We start from the raw sequence: 18,298 nt of genomic DNA, 5'->3' as shown, positions 1-18,298 counted from the left end.
CATAATCAAGAAAACTAAGGACTGGGCTCAGTGGCCCAAGCCTGCAATCCCAGCACTTGGGGAGGCCAAGTGGATCACCTGAGGTCAGGAGTTTGAGACCAGCCTGACCAACATGGAGAAACCCCGTCTCTACTAAAAATACAAAATTAACTGGGCATGGTGGTGCATGCCTATAATCCCAGCTATTCCGGAGGCTGAGGCAGGAGAATTGCTTGAACCCGGGAGGCGGAGGTTACAGGGAGCTGAGATCGCACCATTGCACTCCAGCCTGGGCAACAAGAGCGAAACTCTGTCTCAGAAAACAAAACACAAACAAACAAACAAAAAAAACTCAGGAGCATGACCCAAATGGTTGGAAGCCCCCTGGCACCTGTATGGGAGTAGCATTCTCTGACTAAGGAATGAAACTGCATTGCAGGAACACCGTGCCCCCACATTCCTCAGCAGAAGCAGGGTTGTCATAGCAAGCAGCAATACAGAAGATTGTTTTCCAGCATGATGATTATCAGGCTAGAACATACTAACTTTAGCACAGTTTGGCCAAGCATTCTTTCTACCCTTTTTTCACCTTGACATCTTGAAGAAATACCCTCTTCACAGCCAAGCACCACCCCTACCCAAGAGCAGGGGTCCAGAAAGGACAAGTCTCCTCAATTTAAAGAAAAGTGGGCTGGGCACAGTGGCTCATGCCTGTAATCCCAGCATTTTGGGAGGTGGAGGTGGGAGGATCGCTTGAAGTGAGGAGTTTGAGATCAGTCTGGGCAAAAATGCAAGACTTGTCTCAAAAAAACCAAAAAAATTGTGAAATTTCATTCATGAAGATTTCAACATGAAAAATAGATTTTTATTTTCCTGAAGTATTTTGGGTTAGGAGAAGAGACGAAATTAAAGATCATTTCTTGCCTTATCAGGCTGTAAGTTTGTATTTCTGTTATCCAGTGAAGGCAAAGGACTTTTACTTTCCTACGGTTTTCACCTCTGTTGATAAAATTTAGTATAAACAGCAACAAAGCACCAACAGAAAATAAAATTGAAAGGTCTTTCTTGACTCAAATAATCTCAGAAAATATTTCAAGAGAATCACTTTTAGGAAGCAACAGTTAGCAAAGTGTGTGCTCTTGCTCTTGACAACTTGTAGTATGTTGTTCATCTTCAGCCTCTAGGACATAAGTGGTGGGGGGAAGAGAGAGAGACAAAAGAGGTTGGGATGAAGGGAGGGGAATATCAAAGCTGAGGGAAATGGGGAAATTAAGGCCTTGAAAATGGGATTTCAGGCCGGGCACAGTGGCTCACGCCTGTAATCCGAGCACTTTGGGAGGCCAAGGCGGGTGGATCACCCAAAGTCAGGAGTTTGAGACCAGCCTGGCCAGCATGGCGAAACCCCGTCTCTACTAAAAATACAAAAAAATTAGCTAAGCGTGGTGGTGCGTGCCTGTAATCCCAGCTACCTGGAAGGCTGAGGCAGGAGAATCGCTGGAACCTGGGAGGCAGAGGCTGCAGTGAGCCGAGATCACGCCACTACACTCCAGCCTGGGTGACAGAGCCAGACTCCGTCTCAAAAAAAAAAAAGGATTTCACTACCTGCTAAATTACTGAATCAAAGAAAACAAAGGCATGGTGTGGTATGCTGAATAATGCACAACCCTGCCCCCTCCCCCCCCCAGCCAGATCTCCATTTCCTTATCTCTGTAACTGGTGAATATGTTACCTTACATGGCAAAAGGGACTTTGCAGATGTGATTAAATTAAGAATCTTGACATGGGGATATTATCCTGGATTAAAGGGGTGGGCCTGAGGCAATCACACCAGTCCTTATACAAGGGATGAAGTAGGAGTCAAAGAGGAGGCCATGTGATGACTGAAGCAGAGATTGGAGTGATGTGGCCACCAGGGAAGGAGCCAAAGTATGTCTGCAGTAGGAGTTGGAAGAGGCAAAAGATGGAAGCCTGAAGCCCCCAGAAGCAATCAGACCTGCTGACACCTTGACTTTAGACCACTGATATTGGTTTTGGACTTCTGATGTCCAAAACTCTAAGATAATACGTTTGTGTTGTCTTAAGCCACCAAGTTTGTGGTAACTTGTTACAGCAGTAATATGAAACTAATACACATGTCTACCATGTTGTACATGGGAATTCAATCAAACCAGCCACATCCATCAGACCAGGGCTCAGCAAACTGCAGCCAAATCTAACCTGCCATTATTTGTCTATGGCTTACAAACTAAGAATGGCTTTCTATATTCTTAAACGGTTGAAAAAAGTCAAAAGATTTAATAATATTATAATGTACATCAATGTTACCAGACTAAGCATTCATCACAATATTCCCAACTCAGAGGAGAGCAATGGCTAGTAAAATTTAAAATTTTAAGTAGAATATCTTATTATGGCAAAATTCATAATAAAACTAAAAAATAGGCCAGGCGCATTGGCTCATGCCTGTAATCCCAGCACTTTGGGAGGCTGAGGTGTGCGAATCACGAGGTCAGGAGTTCGAGGCCAGCTTGGCCAACATGGGAAAACCCCATCTCGGCCGGGCGCGGGGGATCACGCCTGTAATCCCAGCACTTTGGGAGGCCGAGGTGGGCGGATCACGAGGTCAGGAGATCGAGACCATCCTGTCTAACACAGTGAAACTTCATCTCTACTAAAAATACAAAAAATTTGCCGGGCATGGTGGCGGGCACCTGTAGTCCCAGCTACTCGGGAGGCTGAGGCAGGAGAATGGCGCGAACCCGGGAGGCGGAGCTTGCAGTGAGCCGAGATCGCACCACTGCACTCCAGCCTGGGCGACAGAGCGAGACTCCGTCTCAAAAAAAAAAAAAAAAAGAAAAAAAAAAAAAAGAAAACCCCATCTCTACCAAAAATACAAAAAGTAGCTAAGTGTGGTGGCGCATGCCTGTAATCCCAGCTACTCAGGGGGCTGAGGCAGGAGAATTGCTTGAACCTGGGAGGTGGAGGTTGCAGTGAGCCGAGATCGCGCCACCGCCCTCCAGCCTGGGCGACAGAGCGAGACTCCATCCCCCGCCCCCCCAAAAAAAGGAAAAAATAAAAATAAGCCTATAGTCAAAGTAAGTTTCTGAGTGGCTCCTTTGTTAGCCAACCAAGGAAAGTCATTTACTGATACTGAGCTAAATTGTGTTTGGCTGCAGAAGTCAAAGAAATAGGCTCGAGAAAAATAAAACTTGTGAAGACTATTCACCTTTCAGCAAGAACAGTGGCTCTAAGAGTTGAGGACATTGAAAGCAACATCAAAACAAAAACAAACAAACAAAAAAGGGCAAGGCACGGTGGCTCACACCTGTAATCTCAGCACTTTGAAAGCCTGCAGCAGAAGGATTGCTTGAGCCCAACAGTTCAAGACTACCCTGGGCAACATAGCAAGACCTTGTCTCTACAAAAAAATTAAAAAAAAAAATAGCCGATGTGGTGGTGTGCATCTGTGGTCCCAGCTACTAGGGAGGCTAAGGTGGGAGGATCACTTGAGCCCAGGAGTTTGAGGCTGCAGTGAGCTGTGATCATGCCACTGCACTCCAGCCTGGGTGACAGAGCAAGACCCTGTCTCAAAAACAAAAACAAAAACAAAAACAAAGCAAATGATTTCAAGTGGTTTTCCTTGGCTCCTGATGAATGTTTACCAATATTGCTCAGTTGTTGTTTTTTACTCAAGGAGTCAATGTTGACTTTAAAGTGACTGAAGAATTGGGCCGGGCGTGGTGGCTCACGCCTGTAATCTCAGCACTTTGGGAGGCCGATGTGGGCAGATCACTTGAGGTGAGGAGTTTGAGATCAGCCTGGCCAACATGGTGAAACCCTGCCTCTACTAAAAATACAAAAAAGAAAAAAAAATTAGCCAGGCATGGTGGCATGTGCCTGTAATCCCAGCTACTCAGGAGGCTGAGGCAGGAGAGTTGATTGAACCTGGGAGGTGGAGGTTGCAGTGAGCCAAGATTGTGCCACTGCACTCCAGCCAGCCTGGGTGACAGAGCCAGACTCTGTCTCAAAAAAAAAAAAAAAAAATTGGCCTGGGTGTATGGTCTGTGTGGAACAACTGCAGATGAGAGTATTTCAAAGAAGTCAAGAAAACACTAATTCAATTCAGTCTAAAGCATAATTTGCTAAGATGTATTACAAATATGTATGGAGCAGAAAAGGTTTAGACAAATGTACAATACTTGTCAAAATGTAAGTTGTTTAAAATCCTGTAGTTATTAATTATATTATTAAACAGCAGGTACTTTGCAACAAACAAACAAACAAACTTGAATCTGTCTTGTGTTATTCTTGACAGTAGTGTCAACAGTGAAGTTCAGCTGGGCGCGGTGGCTCACACCTGTAATCCCAGCACTTTGGGAGACCAAGGTGGGTGGATCACGAGGTCAGGAGTTCAAGATTTTAGAAAATTTGAATTTGAATTCAAAATTTTAGAAAATTTTCTAAATGAGAAGAACCCCACCCTTGACCACTATTATCGAACATGAATAGTTTTAAAAAATGGCTTTTGCCATAGACTTAGTAATGTTCCTTAATGAATTTAACCTAAAATTATAAGGCAAAACAGTGTTTATACCTGAAACCTGTACTGCAGTAAAGTCATTCAATGACATCCCACATTGTTTGAATCACAAACAGTGTCAAGGTGCTTTAATCACCTCTCGTGCTGTCAAAAGTTAAAAATCCAGATTTATATTCCCACACAAATTTGCGGTGGAAGTATTCTTGTACATGAATGTTCATAGCAGCATTATCTATATAATAACCAAAAAGTGAAAACATCCCTGTTGTCTGCCAGTTGATGAATGAACAAAATGTGATATATCCATATGATGAAATATTATTCAGCCATAAAAAGGAAAGAAGTACTGTAACATGGATGAACCTTGAAAACATTATGGTAAATGAAAGAAGCCAGACAAATGGCCATATATTGTAGGATTCCATTTATATGAAATGTCCAGAATAGGCAAATCCACAGAGATAAAAAGTAGATTAGTGGTTGCCGTGGGCTGGGAAGGTGGGGGATGTGCGGGTCGTGGTGACTACTAATGGGTATAAGATTTCTTTTTGAGATGATGGAAATGTTCTGGAATTAGTGGTGATGGTTACACAACTTTGTGAATACACTAAAAAACACCCAATTACACATTTTAAAAGGGTGAATTTTATGTTACGTGAATTATATCAACTAAAAAATAAGATACCTAAAAAATTAGGTAGTCATCTGGAATAGTCATTAAAATCAAAATCATATTTAGAAACACACCCAAATCAGTATTTTATATATATATATAATATAAACTATATAATGCATAGTCCTTTATTTAGCTGGTCTTATATATACATATGTGTATATATACATATAAATGCATGCGTTATAGAAATGTAAAGAATTTATATAATATTAAGGGTGTTGTGAGAAAGCCCACCAATCTTCATTGAGAAGTGACTCCCAGATCACAGGAGTCCCAGCTAACTTGGCCAAGACAAAGTAGGTAGGCGCACCCCCGTATATCTTAGCCTGATAGGACAGCCCGGAAGTTTATAAGACTTCTGCTAACACGTGACCAGCGTAGCCACAAGGAAAAGGTGCAAGGCGCACTCGTGACGTCATTTCGGGGCGACCCTCTTCTTGGCGTAGAGTTTTCAGATTGCTCTTGGGAACGATGCCGAAAGTAGTGTCTCGGTCAGTAGTCTGCTCTGACACTCGGGACCGGGAGGAATATGACGACGGCGAGAAGCCCCTCCATGTTTACTACTGTTTGTGCGGCCAGATGGTCCTAGTGCTGGGTGAGTAGCCGGGAACTGTGGGGGCGTCTGCAAGGAGCCAGACTTCGGGTTCTTGAAGGCGAATTTCCTCTGGCTGTGATCTGGGAGCCACTTCTCAACGAAGATTGGTGGGTTTTCTCTCTCCGACTAAATCCTCCCTACGCATCCCCGCCCCACTCCAGGGCATTTTTTTTTTTTTCCTGCTTTTTGTTTAGCCTTGTGACTCTGTATCCAGACCTTCCTCAAAACTAAACTCCTTCAGGAGAACAAAAATAGAAACACAAACATATTGTATTTCCCTCTTAATCCACTGTCTTCAAAAACTACTGCCTCTAGAAGCTTTATAACGTTTCTGCTGGATACCAAGATGCTGCAGTTGCTCTTACCTCACAGCAAACGAAAATAAAACCCTCCCTTGATCCTGTATTCCCCTCCAGCTATAACCCCATTTCGTTGCTTCTTTTATAGCAAAGCTTCTCAAAAGAGTTGCCTATATTGGCTGTCTCTGCATCCTGACTTCTCATTCTCTCCTGACCTCACTTCAGGTAGGCTTTCCTTCCCACCTCATCATCTTAACCGTATTTGGCTCCATGTTAACAGTTCTAGTGGTCAGTTATCAATGTTCATTTTAATTCTTTCAGTGGCATTTGACAGAGGTAATCATTTCATTCCTTTTGCAACATGTTTTTTATTTGCTTCCAAGACTCCATACTCAACTTGATTTTCCTCCTACCTCGTATTTCCCCCCCCCCTTTTTTTTTTGAGATGGAGTCTCACTCTGCTGCCCAGGCTGGAGTGCAATGGTGCAATCTCGGCTCACTGCAAGCTCTGCCTCCCGGATTCAAGTGATTCTCCTGCCTCAGCCTCCCGAGTAGCTGGGATTACAGGCGCCCGCCACCATACCCGGCTAATTTTTGTGTTTTTAGTAGAGACGGGGGTTTCACTACGTTGGCCAGGCTGGTCTCGAACTCCTGACCTCGTGATCCACCCGCCTCGGCCTCCCAAGGTGCTGGGATTACAGGCGTGAGCCACCGCGCCCAGCCTTAGATTTTTCCCCTTCTTGTCTGGCTCCCTTTTCTCTCTCAGACTTTTAGGCATTCCAAGGCACTATAGCTCAGTACTCTCACCTATTCTCACTCTGTACCCACCCCCTAGGTGATCTCATTCATTCCCAAGCTTTAAATACAACTGACATGCTGGTAACTCCCAGATGTTCATCTTTAACCTGCACCTCTCCTGAGACTCCAATTGCCTATTCAACATCTCCACTTGAATGTCTAATGGGCCTCTCAAATATATCGTGCTGAAAATTGAGTTCATGACCCTCTACACCCGCTCTCCAATTGCTCCTCTTATAGTCATCCCTATTGCAGTCAGTAGTACAACTATTCATCCAGTATCTCAGACCAAAACCTGGAATCAGTCTTGACTTCTGTCTGTCACGTACCTTACATCTGTCCAGTCCATCAGGAAATCCTGCAGGTGCTTTCGTGAAAATGTATGCAGGATCTGACTGCTTCTTACCACCTCCATTCCTTTTTCTTTTTGAGACAGAGGGAGTCTCACTCTGTCACCCAGGCTGGAGTGCTGCGGCGCGGTCTCAGCTCACTGCAACTTCCGCCTCCCAGGTTCAAGCGATTCTCCTGCCTCAGCCTCCCAAGTAGTGTGCGCCACCAGGCCCGGCTAGTTTTTTTTTTTTCTTTTTTTTTTTGAGATGGAGTTTCGCTCTTCTTGCCCAGGCTGGAGTGCAGTGGTGCGATCTCGGCTCACTGCAACTTCCACCTCCCAGGTTCAAGCGATTCTCCTGCCTCAACCTCCCTAGTAGCTGGGATTACAGGCATGTGCCACCACGCCCGGCTAATTTTGTATTTTTAGTAGAGACGGGGTTTCACCATGTTGGCCAGGCTGGTCTTGAACTCCTGACCTCAAGTGATCCACCCACCTAGGCCTCCCAAAGTGCTGGGATTACAGGCATGAGCCACCGCGGCCGGCCTACCACCTCCACTTCTAACACTGTAGTCCAAGCTACTACCATCTTTCACCTGGATTGGCACAATAGTCTCTTGCTCTCGTTGCTTCCACTCTTTTCCACATAGTAGCTAGAGTCCTGTTCAAAACCAATGGTTTCATATAACACTGAGAATAAAACCAAAGTCCATCCATACCAAGACCCTTGATCAGGCCTGTGGCTACCTCTCAGGCTTCATCCCCTAACAGTCTTCCTCTTGCTCATCGCACTTCAGCCACAGTGGCCTTTTTGCTTTTTCTCCATCATGTCAAAAGTGTTCCTGCCCCCCAGTGCCTTTCTAATTGGTATTTCTTCTGCCCCAAAAACTTTTCCCTCAATCCCTCCCTTACTTCATTCAGGTCTCTGCTAAAATGTAATTTCCTTAGAGAACCCTTCCCTGATTACCTTATCTAAAACAGCATCCCTGTCACTTTGTCCTCTTACCCTGCTTAATATTTAGCACTTATCATTACCCAAAATCATATTATAATTATTTTAAAATATGTTGCCTCTTCCACTAGAATGTAAGCTTCATCAGGGCCGGGACTTTTTTTTTTTTTTGAAACAGTGTGTAGCTCTTGTAGCCCAGGCTGGAGTGCAATGGTGCGATCTCACCTCACTGCAACCTCTGCCTCCCAGGTTCAAGTGATTCTCCTGCGTCAGCCTCCCGAGTAGCTGGGATTACAGGCACCTGCCACCATGTCTGGCTAATTTTTTTTTTTTTTTTTTTGAGACGGAATTTCACTCTTGTTGCCCAGGCTGGAGTGCAATGGCACCATCTCGGCTCACTGCACCCTCCGTCTCCTGGGTTCAAGCGATTCTCCTGCCTCAGCCTCCCGAGTGGCTGGGATTACAGGCGTGCACCACCATGCTCAGCTAATTTTGTATTTTTTTAGTAGAGACAGGGTTTCTCCATGTTGGTCAGGCCGGTCTCAAACTCCCGACCTCAGGTGATCCGCCAGCCTCGGCCTCCCAAAGTGCTGGGATTACAGACGTGAGCAACCGCACCCGGTTAATTTTTGTATTTTTAGGAGAGACGGGGTTTCACCATGTTGGCCAGGCTGGTCTCGAACTCCTGACCTCAGGTGATCCGCCTGTCTTGGCTTCCCAAAGTGCTGGGATTACAGGCGTGAGCCACCGTGCCCGGCCAGGGCGGAGACTTTATCTGCTTTGTTGTTTGCTGAATCTTCAGCACAGTGTTAGAACAGTGCCTGCTACCTAGAGGGCCCTCACGTATTTATCGAAGAAATTAATTCTTGGTAAGGAGGTGTGGTGGAAACAGCATGTGCTTTTGAATCACTTAGAGTTGGGTCTGAATTCTTGTTCTGCTTCTTATTAGATGCATGGTATATCTCTTACCCTTTTTAACCTCAGTTCCTTCATCTTTAAAATAGGAACAACAAATCTCTACTTTAACCATTCATTGTGAAGAGTAAATGAGCTGACATGTAAACTGCCTAGTGTTCTCTAACTCCTCTCTTCACCTCCTCTATTCATCTTGAATTACTCTGACCACTTGACTTTCTCTGTGATCCTTTAGGTGCTTAATTTGCATTATATAAATTTTCTTTTTTTTTTCTTTTTTTTCTTTTGAGAGACGGAGTTTTCCTCTGTTGCTCAGGCAGGAGTGCAGTGGTGTGATCCCAGCTCACTGCAACCCTCTGCCTCCTGGGTTCAAGCGATTCTCCTGCCTCAGCTTCCCAACTAGCTGGGACTACAGGTGTGTGCCACCACGCCCTGCTAATTTTTGTATGTTTTAGTAGAGATGGTTTCGCTATATGTTGGCCAGGCTGGTCTCGAACTTCTGACCTCAGGTGATCCACCTGCCACCTCAGCCTCCCAAAGTGCTGGATTACAAGCGTGAGCCACCGCACCCGGCCCATTATATCAATTTTCAATCTGCTTTACAACTGTACCTAATTTGTTTACTGTGTTTTCATTGTTTTCAGATTAAAATTCCTCCAACTAGGATGGATCATTTGTATACTATATAATCACTCTCTCTCTTCCTTTTTTTTTTTTTTTTTTGACGGAGTCTCGCTCTGTTGCCCAGGCTGGAGTGCAATGGCACGATATTGGCTCACTGCAACCTCCACCTCCTGGGTTCAAGCAATTCTCTCACCTCAGCCTCCCAAGTAGCTGGGCCAGGCTGGTCTTGAACTACTGACCTCAGGTGATCTGCCCGTCTTGACCTCCCAAAGTGCTGGGATTACAGGCATGAGCCACCTCGCCTGGCCTCTTTTTTTTTTTTTTTTTTTTTTTTTTTGTAAAACATAGACAGGGTCTTGCTGTGTTGCCCAGGCAGGAGTACAGTGGCTGTTCACAGGAACAATCATGGAACACTACAGCATTGCACTCCTGGTCTCAAGCAATCGCCCTGCCTCATTCTTCTGAGTAGCTGGGACTATAGGTGCATGCCACCACGCCCAGCCTCTCTCCTTTTCTTAGCACATACCCACTTTTCCCAGTGCTTCCTCGTAGGCATTCCAGTATGCTTGATTGTGTCTCCTGATTCTAATGCATTATAACACAAACCAAGTGTACTATGATCACAGAAATACTTACAGAAACCTGAATTGCAGTACTGGGAAGGACTTTTGAGATAATATCATCTAACTCATCTTTCAAATGAGGCAAAAGTCTCCAAAGGAGGAAGTGATTTGCCAAAGATCACCAGGGTAGTAAGAGAGCTGGGACCAAATACCAAGGTCTCCTGATAGCAAGTCATTTTTAGTTGGAACATTCAATAATAGGTTTCAATAAGCATAGTAATTGTACTAGAAAATTCTAGTGCTAGGGATCCCACTCAAAACTTCTCAGGATATTTTGCAGTGACTCATTTGCTATATTTTGCCATGACTCTAGTGACCAAATCTCTCCATTCCTTCAGACTGCCAGTTAGAGAAATTGCCCATGAGGCCCCGGGACCGGTCCCGTGTGATTGATGCTGCCAAACATGCCCATAAGTTTTGTAACACAGAAGATGAGGAGACTATGTATCTGCGGAGGTAAGAGGTTGATGCTCCCTGTTTAGGATTTCCCTATTGTGTTGGAGTCTGTTTCTGAATAATATAAGTATCACATCTATTGTTGAACAGGTCAGTTGGTCCCAATACTTTGACATTTGTGGTGGTTTTCTAACTTCTGTTAATGTAGTAATATCTTTATTGTGCTTTGTTGAAATGGTGCTCACATGTGATTCCATTGCTTTTTTTTTTTTTAATTGAGATGGAGTCTCACTCACTCTGTTGCTCAGGCTGGAGTGCAGTGGTGTGACCTCAGCTTACCGCAACCTCCACCTCCCAGATTCAAGCAACTCTCTTGCCTCAGCCTCCCCAGTAGCTGGGATGACAGGCGTGCGCCACCACGCCCAGCTAATTTTTGTATTTTTAGTAGAGACGCGGTTTCACCATGTCGGCCAGGCTGGTCTTGAACTCCTGGCCTCAAGTGATCCTCCCTCCTTGGCCTCCCAAAGTGCTGGGATTACAGGCATAAGCCACTGTGCCCGGCCCCTCCATTGCCATTTGATAGCTGTAGTTTGTTTACAATTTACAGGTTTGAATGAGTTCATTCAACCTGTAATCTTGTGGAGCATACCGTGTGCCAGGCACTGAGCTAGGTACTGGATCTGTGATGATGAATAAGGTATGATTTTTACCATTAAAGAGCTCATGACTTTGAGGGAATGACTCCTACTGTGATAGGAAAAAATACTGGTCTTCTGAACGAAAGGAAAGACAGGTGGGAGTGGGTCATTTGTCCTGAATGGTGGCCAGGAAAGGCTTCAAAAGATGATGGCATTTGTGTTTAGCCTGAACTAGGATTTCACCAAGTAGATGAAGGGAATGAAGAGCATTCCAAGTGGAAGGAATATGGAAGCATTAAAAGCATCAAACATGGTGTGCTTTAGAAACCTGAATTGTCGTTTGTGACTGGAGCACAGGTTACTTTACAGGAACGGTATCATGCATACTAGGGTGAGGACAGAGTAAAGTGCTGAAGTGGACAAGTTTGGCCTTAATCTGTAGGCAATGAAGAGCCATCTCCGTTTTTTTTTTTTTTTTTTGACGGAGTTTCGCTCTTGTTGCCCAGGCTGGAGTGCAATGGTGTGATCTTGGCTCCCTGCAACCTCCGCCTCCCAGGTTCAAGCGATTCTCCTGCCTCAGCGTCCTGAGTAGCTGGGATTTCAGGCACCTGCCACCACGCCTGGCTAATTTTTTGTATTTTTAGTAGAGATGGGATTTCACTATGTTGGCCAGGCTGGTCTCGAACTTCTGGCCTCAGGCGATCCACCTGCCTCTGCCTCCCAAAGTGCTGGGATTAGAGGGGTGAGCCACTGCGCCCGGCCTATCTCTGTTTTTTAAGCAGGGGTGTGATGTGGTTAGCTCTGTTTTAGATTTGGGAGTTTGGTATATATGGGAAATTGAAACCTGGGAAGGGATAAAATTACAGAGTGTGGAGCAAGCAGATAGGACTGAATATTTAAAAGGCAGACAAAAGAATTGGAACAGAACCAGAAGAACCTGGTGATGCAGAAAACAGGAGAGAGTATCAAGAAGTGTGTGGGGGTGTGGCTAGGGGACGGTCAGCAGCAGGTGCTAGAAGTCATGGAAAGGTCAATCCTAGGGAATTAAAAAATCCATCCATTCATGCAACAAATATTTCATTTACCGAGCTCCTACTATGTTCCAGGTACTATCCTAGAAGTCTGGAATATATACCAGTGTATTAGTTTTCTTTTTTTTGGAGACGGAGTCTCGCTCTGTCACCCAGGCTGGAGTACAGTGGCGCGATCTCGGCTCACTGCAAGCTCTGCCTCCCAGGTTCACGCCATTCTCCTGCCTCAGCCTCCTGAGTAGCTGGGACTACAGGCGCCCACAACCACGCCCGGCTAATTTTTTTTTATATTTTTAGTAGAGATGGGGTTTCACCGTGTTAGCCAGGATGGCCTCGATCTCCTGACCTTGTGGTCTGCCTGCCTCGGCCTCCCAAAGTGCTGGGATTACAGACGTGAGCCATCGTGCCCGGCCGCCAGTGTATTAGTTTTCTAGAGCTGCCATAGTAAAGTACTACAGCCTGGGTGTGGTGGCTCACGCCTGTAATCCCAACACTTTGAGATGCTGAGGTGGGTGGATCACTTGAGACCAGGAGTTCAAGACCAGGCTGGCCAACGTAGTGAAACCCCATCTCTACTAAAAATACAAAAATTAGTTGGGCATGGTGGCGCGTGTGCCTGTAATCCCAGCTACTCGGGAGGCTGGGATAGGAGAATTGCTTGTATGGGGAGGCAGAGGTTGCAGTGAGCTGAGATTGTGCCACTGTACTCCAGCCTGGGCAACAGAGTGAGGCACTGTCTCAAAAAATAAAAAAAAAAATAAAGTACTACAAACTGGGTGGCCTAAAACAAGAGAAATTGTTTAATAGTTGTGGAGGCTAGAAGTCTGAAATCAAGGTGTTGGTAAGTCCATGCTCTCAAGATTGTAGGGGAGAATCCTTCCTTGCCTCATTCCTGGTTTTTGGCGTTTACCAGCAATCCTTGGCATTCCTTGGCTTGTATTGTAAATGCATCACTCCAGTTAGTGCTTGTATCGTCACATGGCATTCTCCCTTTGCCTGTTCTTTTCTTATAAGGGCACCAATCATATTGGATTAAGGGCCCATCCTCCTCCAGTATGACATCATTTTAACTTAACTAATTATGTCTGCAACATCACTATTTCCAAATAAGGTCACATTCTGAGGTTCCTGGATGGATGTGGATTTTTTTTTCTTTTTTCTTTTTTTTTTTTTTTGAGATGGTGTGTGCTACCATGCCTGGCTAGTTTTTGTGTTTTTAGTAGAGATGGGGTTTCACCATGTTGGCCAGGCTGGTCTCAAACTCTTGGACTCAAGTGATCCTCCCACCTCGGCCTCCCAAAGTGCTGGGATCACAGGCATGAGCCACTGTGCCCGGCCAGAATGTGAATTTTTAAGGGTCACTATCTAACCCAGTACAACCAGTAAACAGCAAAGAATCCTGCCCTTATGAAACTTTAGTGTTGAACCAGAAAAAGCTATAGGCTGACATCTAGCTACATGTTTTCTTTCTTTCTTTTCTTTTTTTTTTTTTTTTTTTTTGAGATAGAGTCTCGCTCTGTCACCCAAGCTGGAGTGCAGCGATGCGATCTCAGCTCACTGCAACCGCTGCCTCCTGGGTTCAAGTGATCCTCCTGCCTCAGCCTCCCATGTAGCTGGGATTACGGTTGTGCACCACTACGCCTGGCTAATTTTTGTATTTTTAGTAGAGACAGGGTTTCACCACGTGAAGCTGCTCTTGTGAGCCTCCTTCTCCTTCTTTGGCCTTCTCAATCCTTTGGATTCTTTTTCTTCTGCCTGCCCCTCAAGTATTGGTATTCCATGCGGTTCTGACCTTGCTTTTGTCTCCACTCTCTTTGTGCCTTCCTTGGGCATTCTTGTCACCTTACATGGCATTAGTTACACTTTTATGCTGATGATAAAATCTAAATCTGCCTACTGTGCCTTCCTGTGTCCCAGAACTGTATAGCCAGTTGCCTACTCTACCTCTTCACCTGATGTCCCACTTTTCAGATCCAACATGATGAAGGCCAAACTTATCATTTCTCTACTGTGGACAGTACCACAGATCGATTCACTCAGTACCACTCCGACACTCTTCTTTTTTTTTTTTTTTTTGAGACGGAGTCTCGCTCTGTCACCCAGGCTGGAGTGCAGTGGCGCGATCTCAGCTCACTGCAAGCTCCGCCTCCCAGGTTCAGGCCATTCTCCTGCCTCAGCCTCCTGAGTAGCTGGGACTACAGGTGCCTGCAACCACGCCCGGCTAATTTTTTGTATTTTTAGTAGAGACGGGTTTTCACTGTGTTAGCCGGGACAGTCTCGATCTCCTGACCTCGTGATCCGCCCACTTCGGCCTCCCAAAGTGCTGGGATTACAGGCGTACTCTGACACTCTTCTGCTACACCCTCCTATACACGAGTGTCTGTAAAGTTAGGGTGCATATTCCAGTCCCCTTCCCCCCAACAACTAAGATTCTGAATATGACTTAGCTTTGGCCAAGCAAAAGAGATGGAAGTAGATGTCAGCTGATGGGTGACTTCAAGCCTTTTTTACCCTTTATCCTTATTCCATCCTGCTTCTTGGGAAATGGACATGATAATTGGAACACTAGCAGCCAGCCTGGAACTGGGAAGGAGAGGCCACAAGAATTGCAGAGCCTTTGCCCTGCTATCCTTGGGTCTCAACCAGTGCTCAGAACTGCCTTCCTCCTGATGTTACATGAGAGAACAAGCTCTTTTGTTGAAGCCATTGCAGTCAGGTCTCTATTACTATTAGCCAAATGCTAGTCCTTCTTTTCCTTCTTCCTATGATGACACCAGGATTCACGCAGTGGCCCCAGCCAGAAATCTAGGAGTCAGTCTCTCTTTGTCTCATCTGTCCCCACCATCCCACCATCATCCCCTGCATACATCTAGTCACTCACCATGTACTGTCGATTCTGCCTTCTAATCTCTTTTGTGGCTGCTGCCTCCTGTTCAGCCCTGCTGCACTGCCGTTATTTCAGTACCCAAAATCACTTACTTAGACTACTGAAGTGGCCTCTTACCTGGTCTTTTGGTCTCTAGTTTTGCTCTCCTCCAGTCTATCCTCTACTGCTTGAATTATCTGAAATACACATTATGTCAGTCACCTGCTTCAAATCTGTTAGTGACCCTTCATCACTTATAGCAATGCCTTTGAAACATTTTTAGATGAAAAATCCTTTCTTTAATTAAATTCTTACCCAGAAGTATAAATAAATAAGACTGATAAGCAGAAAGCTGCTCTGAGTGGGGAGGAGTCTAGCCCAATCCATTAAGGACTCCTCCCTCCTCCCCATCTGATTTCATTTAGGGATCATTGTGGAGTACAAGGAAAACACTCCTAGTTGGCTGAATAAAAATGTAAGCCTGAATGCGCTCTATGATCTGTCCATCTTCATCTTCTGGTACTCTCTTGATTTTTTTTTTTTTTTTAAAGAACAAACATTTATCATTTTATGTATTTTCTGTGGGTCAGGAATTCAAGAGCAAGCTTAGCTAGGTGATTCTGGTCTCTCATGAAGCTGCGATTAAGAAGATGACTATGTAAACAGTCATCTGAAGTCTTTTTTTTTTTGAGGCAGGGTCTCACTCTGTCACGCAGGCTAGAGTGCAGTGGCACAATCACAGCTCACTGCAGTCTCGATCTCCTGGGCTCAAGTGATCCTCCCACCTCAGCCTCCTGAGTAGCTGCGACTATAGGCATGTGCCACCATGCCTGGCTAATTTTTAATTTTTTTTGTAAAGACAGGGTCTTCCTATGTTGCCCAGGCTGTTCTTGAACTCCTAGGCTCAAGCAATCCCCCTGCCTTTTCCTCCCAAAATGCTGGGATTACAGGTGTGAGCCACCGTGCCTGGCCTGAAATCTTGATTAGGGCTGGAGAGTCATCTTCCAAGGTGTCTCATATGGTAGGCAGTTGAGTGCTAACTGTTGGCAAGAAGCCTCAGTTTCTCAACACAGGGATCTTTCCATAAGGCTGCTTGAGTATCCTCATGACATGGCAGCTGGCTTCCCACAATGTAAGTAATTCAGGAGAGCAAGGCAAAAGCCACAATGTGTTTTATGGCTATGACTCAGAAGGCACACACAGTTGTTTCTGTGATGTCCTTTTGGTGTCACAAGTCAGCGTTATTCATTGTGGGAGGTGACTATACAAGGGTGTTAGTACCAGGGACAAGGATCATTGGGGGCCACCTTAGAGGCTAGCTACCACAGCCAGAATGGAGAATTTTTTTTTTCTTGAGATGAAGTCTCACTCTGTTGCCCAGGCTGGAGTGCAGTGGCGCAATCTTGGCTCACTGCAACCTCCACCTCCTGGGTTCAAGTGATTCTCCTGCCTCAGCTTCCCGAGTAGCTGGGATTACAGGCATGCACCACCATGCCTGGCTAATTTTTGTATTTTTAGTAGAGACGGGGTTTCACTGTGTTGGCCAGGCTGGTCTCGAACTCCTGACCTCAAATGATCCACCCGCCTTGGCCTCCCAAAGTGCTGGGATTACAGGCGTGAGCCACCGTGCCCGGCCGAGAATGTTTTGTTTTGTTTTGTTTTTGGTCACAGAGTCTTCCCTATCTCATATATTCCTTGAGATTCAGGATAGGAAAGAAAATCAAGGTCAATTATCCCAAACATCTAGCTCATATTAATCACTTCTTTATAGTCATACCACTTGAAATTCTTACCTCATTTACATTAAAGTCTCACTGTTTCAATAAGATGAACTTTTTGAGAGCAGGAACCCTGCCTTATTTTTCTGAAACCCTTAGGACAGACATCTTGCCTGCTTCTTGGCACATAGTTAGAAATAGATACATTTTTATAAACTTGACAAAATCCAGTTTGTCATTGGTACTTGAAGATTAACTCATTGAGAAATATGCGGCCCCATTTATTTGATATTTCTATGTGTTTTGAAAGCTTGAACTTACGGGATTGGCCGACTTCAGGATTCTAGGGGAAGTTCATTCTCTGTATGGTGAATCTCTCCCTTCAGTATGGGGTTGAATTTAGTCCCAGTGGGACCAGAGAGGGTATATAGAACCAAAAATATTATTAGTGCCCTGGTCCAGTGATGTCAATGAATTGGAGCACCTTTGACATAAGTAATACTTGTAAATGGAGAGGCAGAACATTAAAGATGATGGTCAGCACAGTCTGTATAGTTATATCCCAAGCAGTACCACTTTGTGACTTTGGGCAAGTAATCTTTTAGGCCCCCAATTTCCTTATCCTTCAATTGGGAAAATAATACCCATGTGTTGTCAAAGAGCAACTGGAAGTCTCCTACAGTACCAGAAAGACCACAAATAGTTATAATGACTTTGGAAAGTACTTTGGCAACATCCAGTATAGCTAAAGATGCATATAATGTGTGCCTTAGAAATTCTGCTTTTCACGTACACCTTAGCAAAGTGATTCTCAAACTTTGCCGTGTGCCGGAATCATCTGGAGGAGTTTTTTGTTTGTTTGTTTGTTTTAATGCGAATGCCTCAGCTTTACCCTCAGAGATTTCGTTTCTGTTTTCCATTTTTTTTTTTTTTTTGAGACAGAGTCTCACTCTGTTACATAGGCTGGAGTGCAACGGCGCGATCTCCTTTCACTGTAACCTCCGCCTCCCAGGTTCAAGCAATTCTTCCACCTCAGCCTCCTGAGTAGCTGGGATTACAGGCACCCGCCATCATACCTGGGTAATTTTTGTAGAGACAGGGTTTCACCATGTTGGCCAGGCTGGTCTTGAACTCCTGACCTCAGGTGATCTGCCCACCTCAGCCTCCCAAAGTGCTGGGATTACAGGCGTGAGCCACCACACCCAGCCGAGATTTAGTTTCTTTTAAATTGAGTTATAGTCTACATACCATAAAAGTCACCATTTTAAAGTGTATGATTCAGTGGTTTTAGTATGTTTGCAAGATTGTGCAAAAGATTGG

General features: G+C 45.0%; 1 protein-coding gene across 1 annotated transcript in view; it reads left to right on the top strand.

Moving 5' to 3' along the window:
• Nucleotides 1-5,558: 5,558 nt before the first annotated feature.
• Nucleotides 5,559-18,298, top strand: part of STEEP1 (STING1 ER exit protein 1) — a 28,308-nt gene continuing 15,568 nt past the window's right edge. Inside the window, exons 1-2 of the mRNA XM_003812624.5 lie at nt 5,559-5,790; nt 10,668-10,785. Of these exons, the coding sequence (XP_003812672.1) occupies nt 5,667-5,790; nt 10,668-10,785 (242 nt within the window). The 5' untranslated portion in view covers nt 5,559-5,666. The remainder of the gene's footprint in view (nt 5,791-10,667; nt 10,786-18,298) is intronic.

Source organism: Pan paniscus, chromosome X, assembly GCF_029289425.2.
Source record: "Pan paniscus chromosome X, NHGRI_mPanPan1-v2.0_pri, whole genome shotgun sequence".
In the NCBI taxonomy this organism is placed as follows: Eukaryota; Metazoa; Chordata; class Mammalia; order Primates; family Hominidae; genus Pan; species Pan paniscus.
This window is presented reverse-complemented; position numbering and strand designations above follow the sequence as displayed.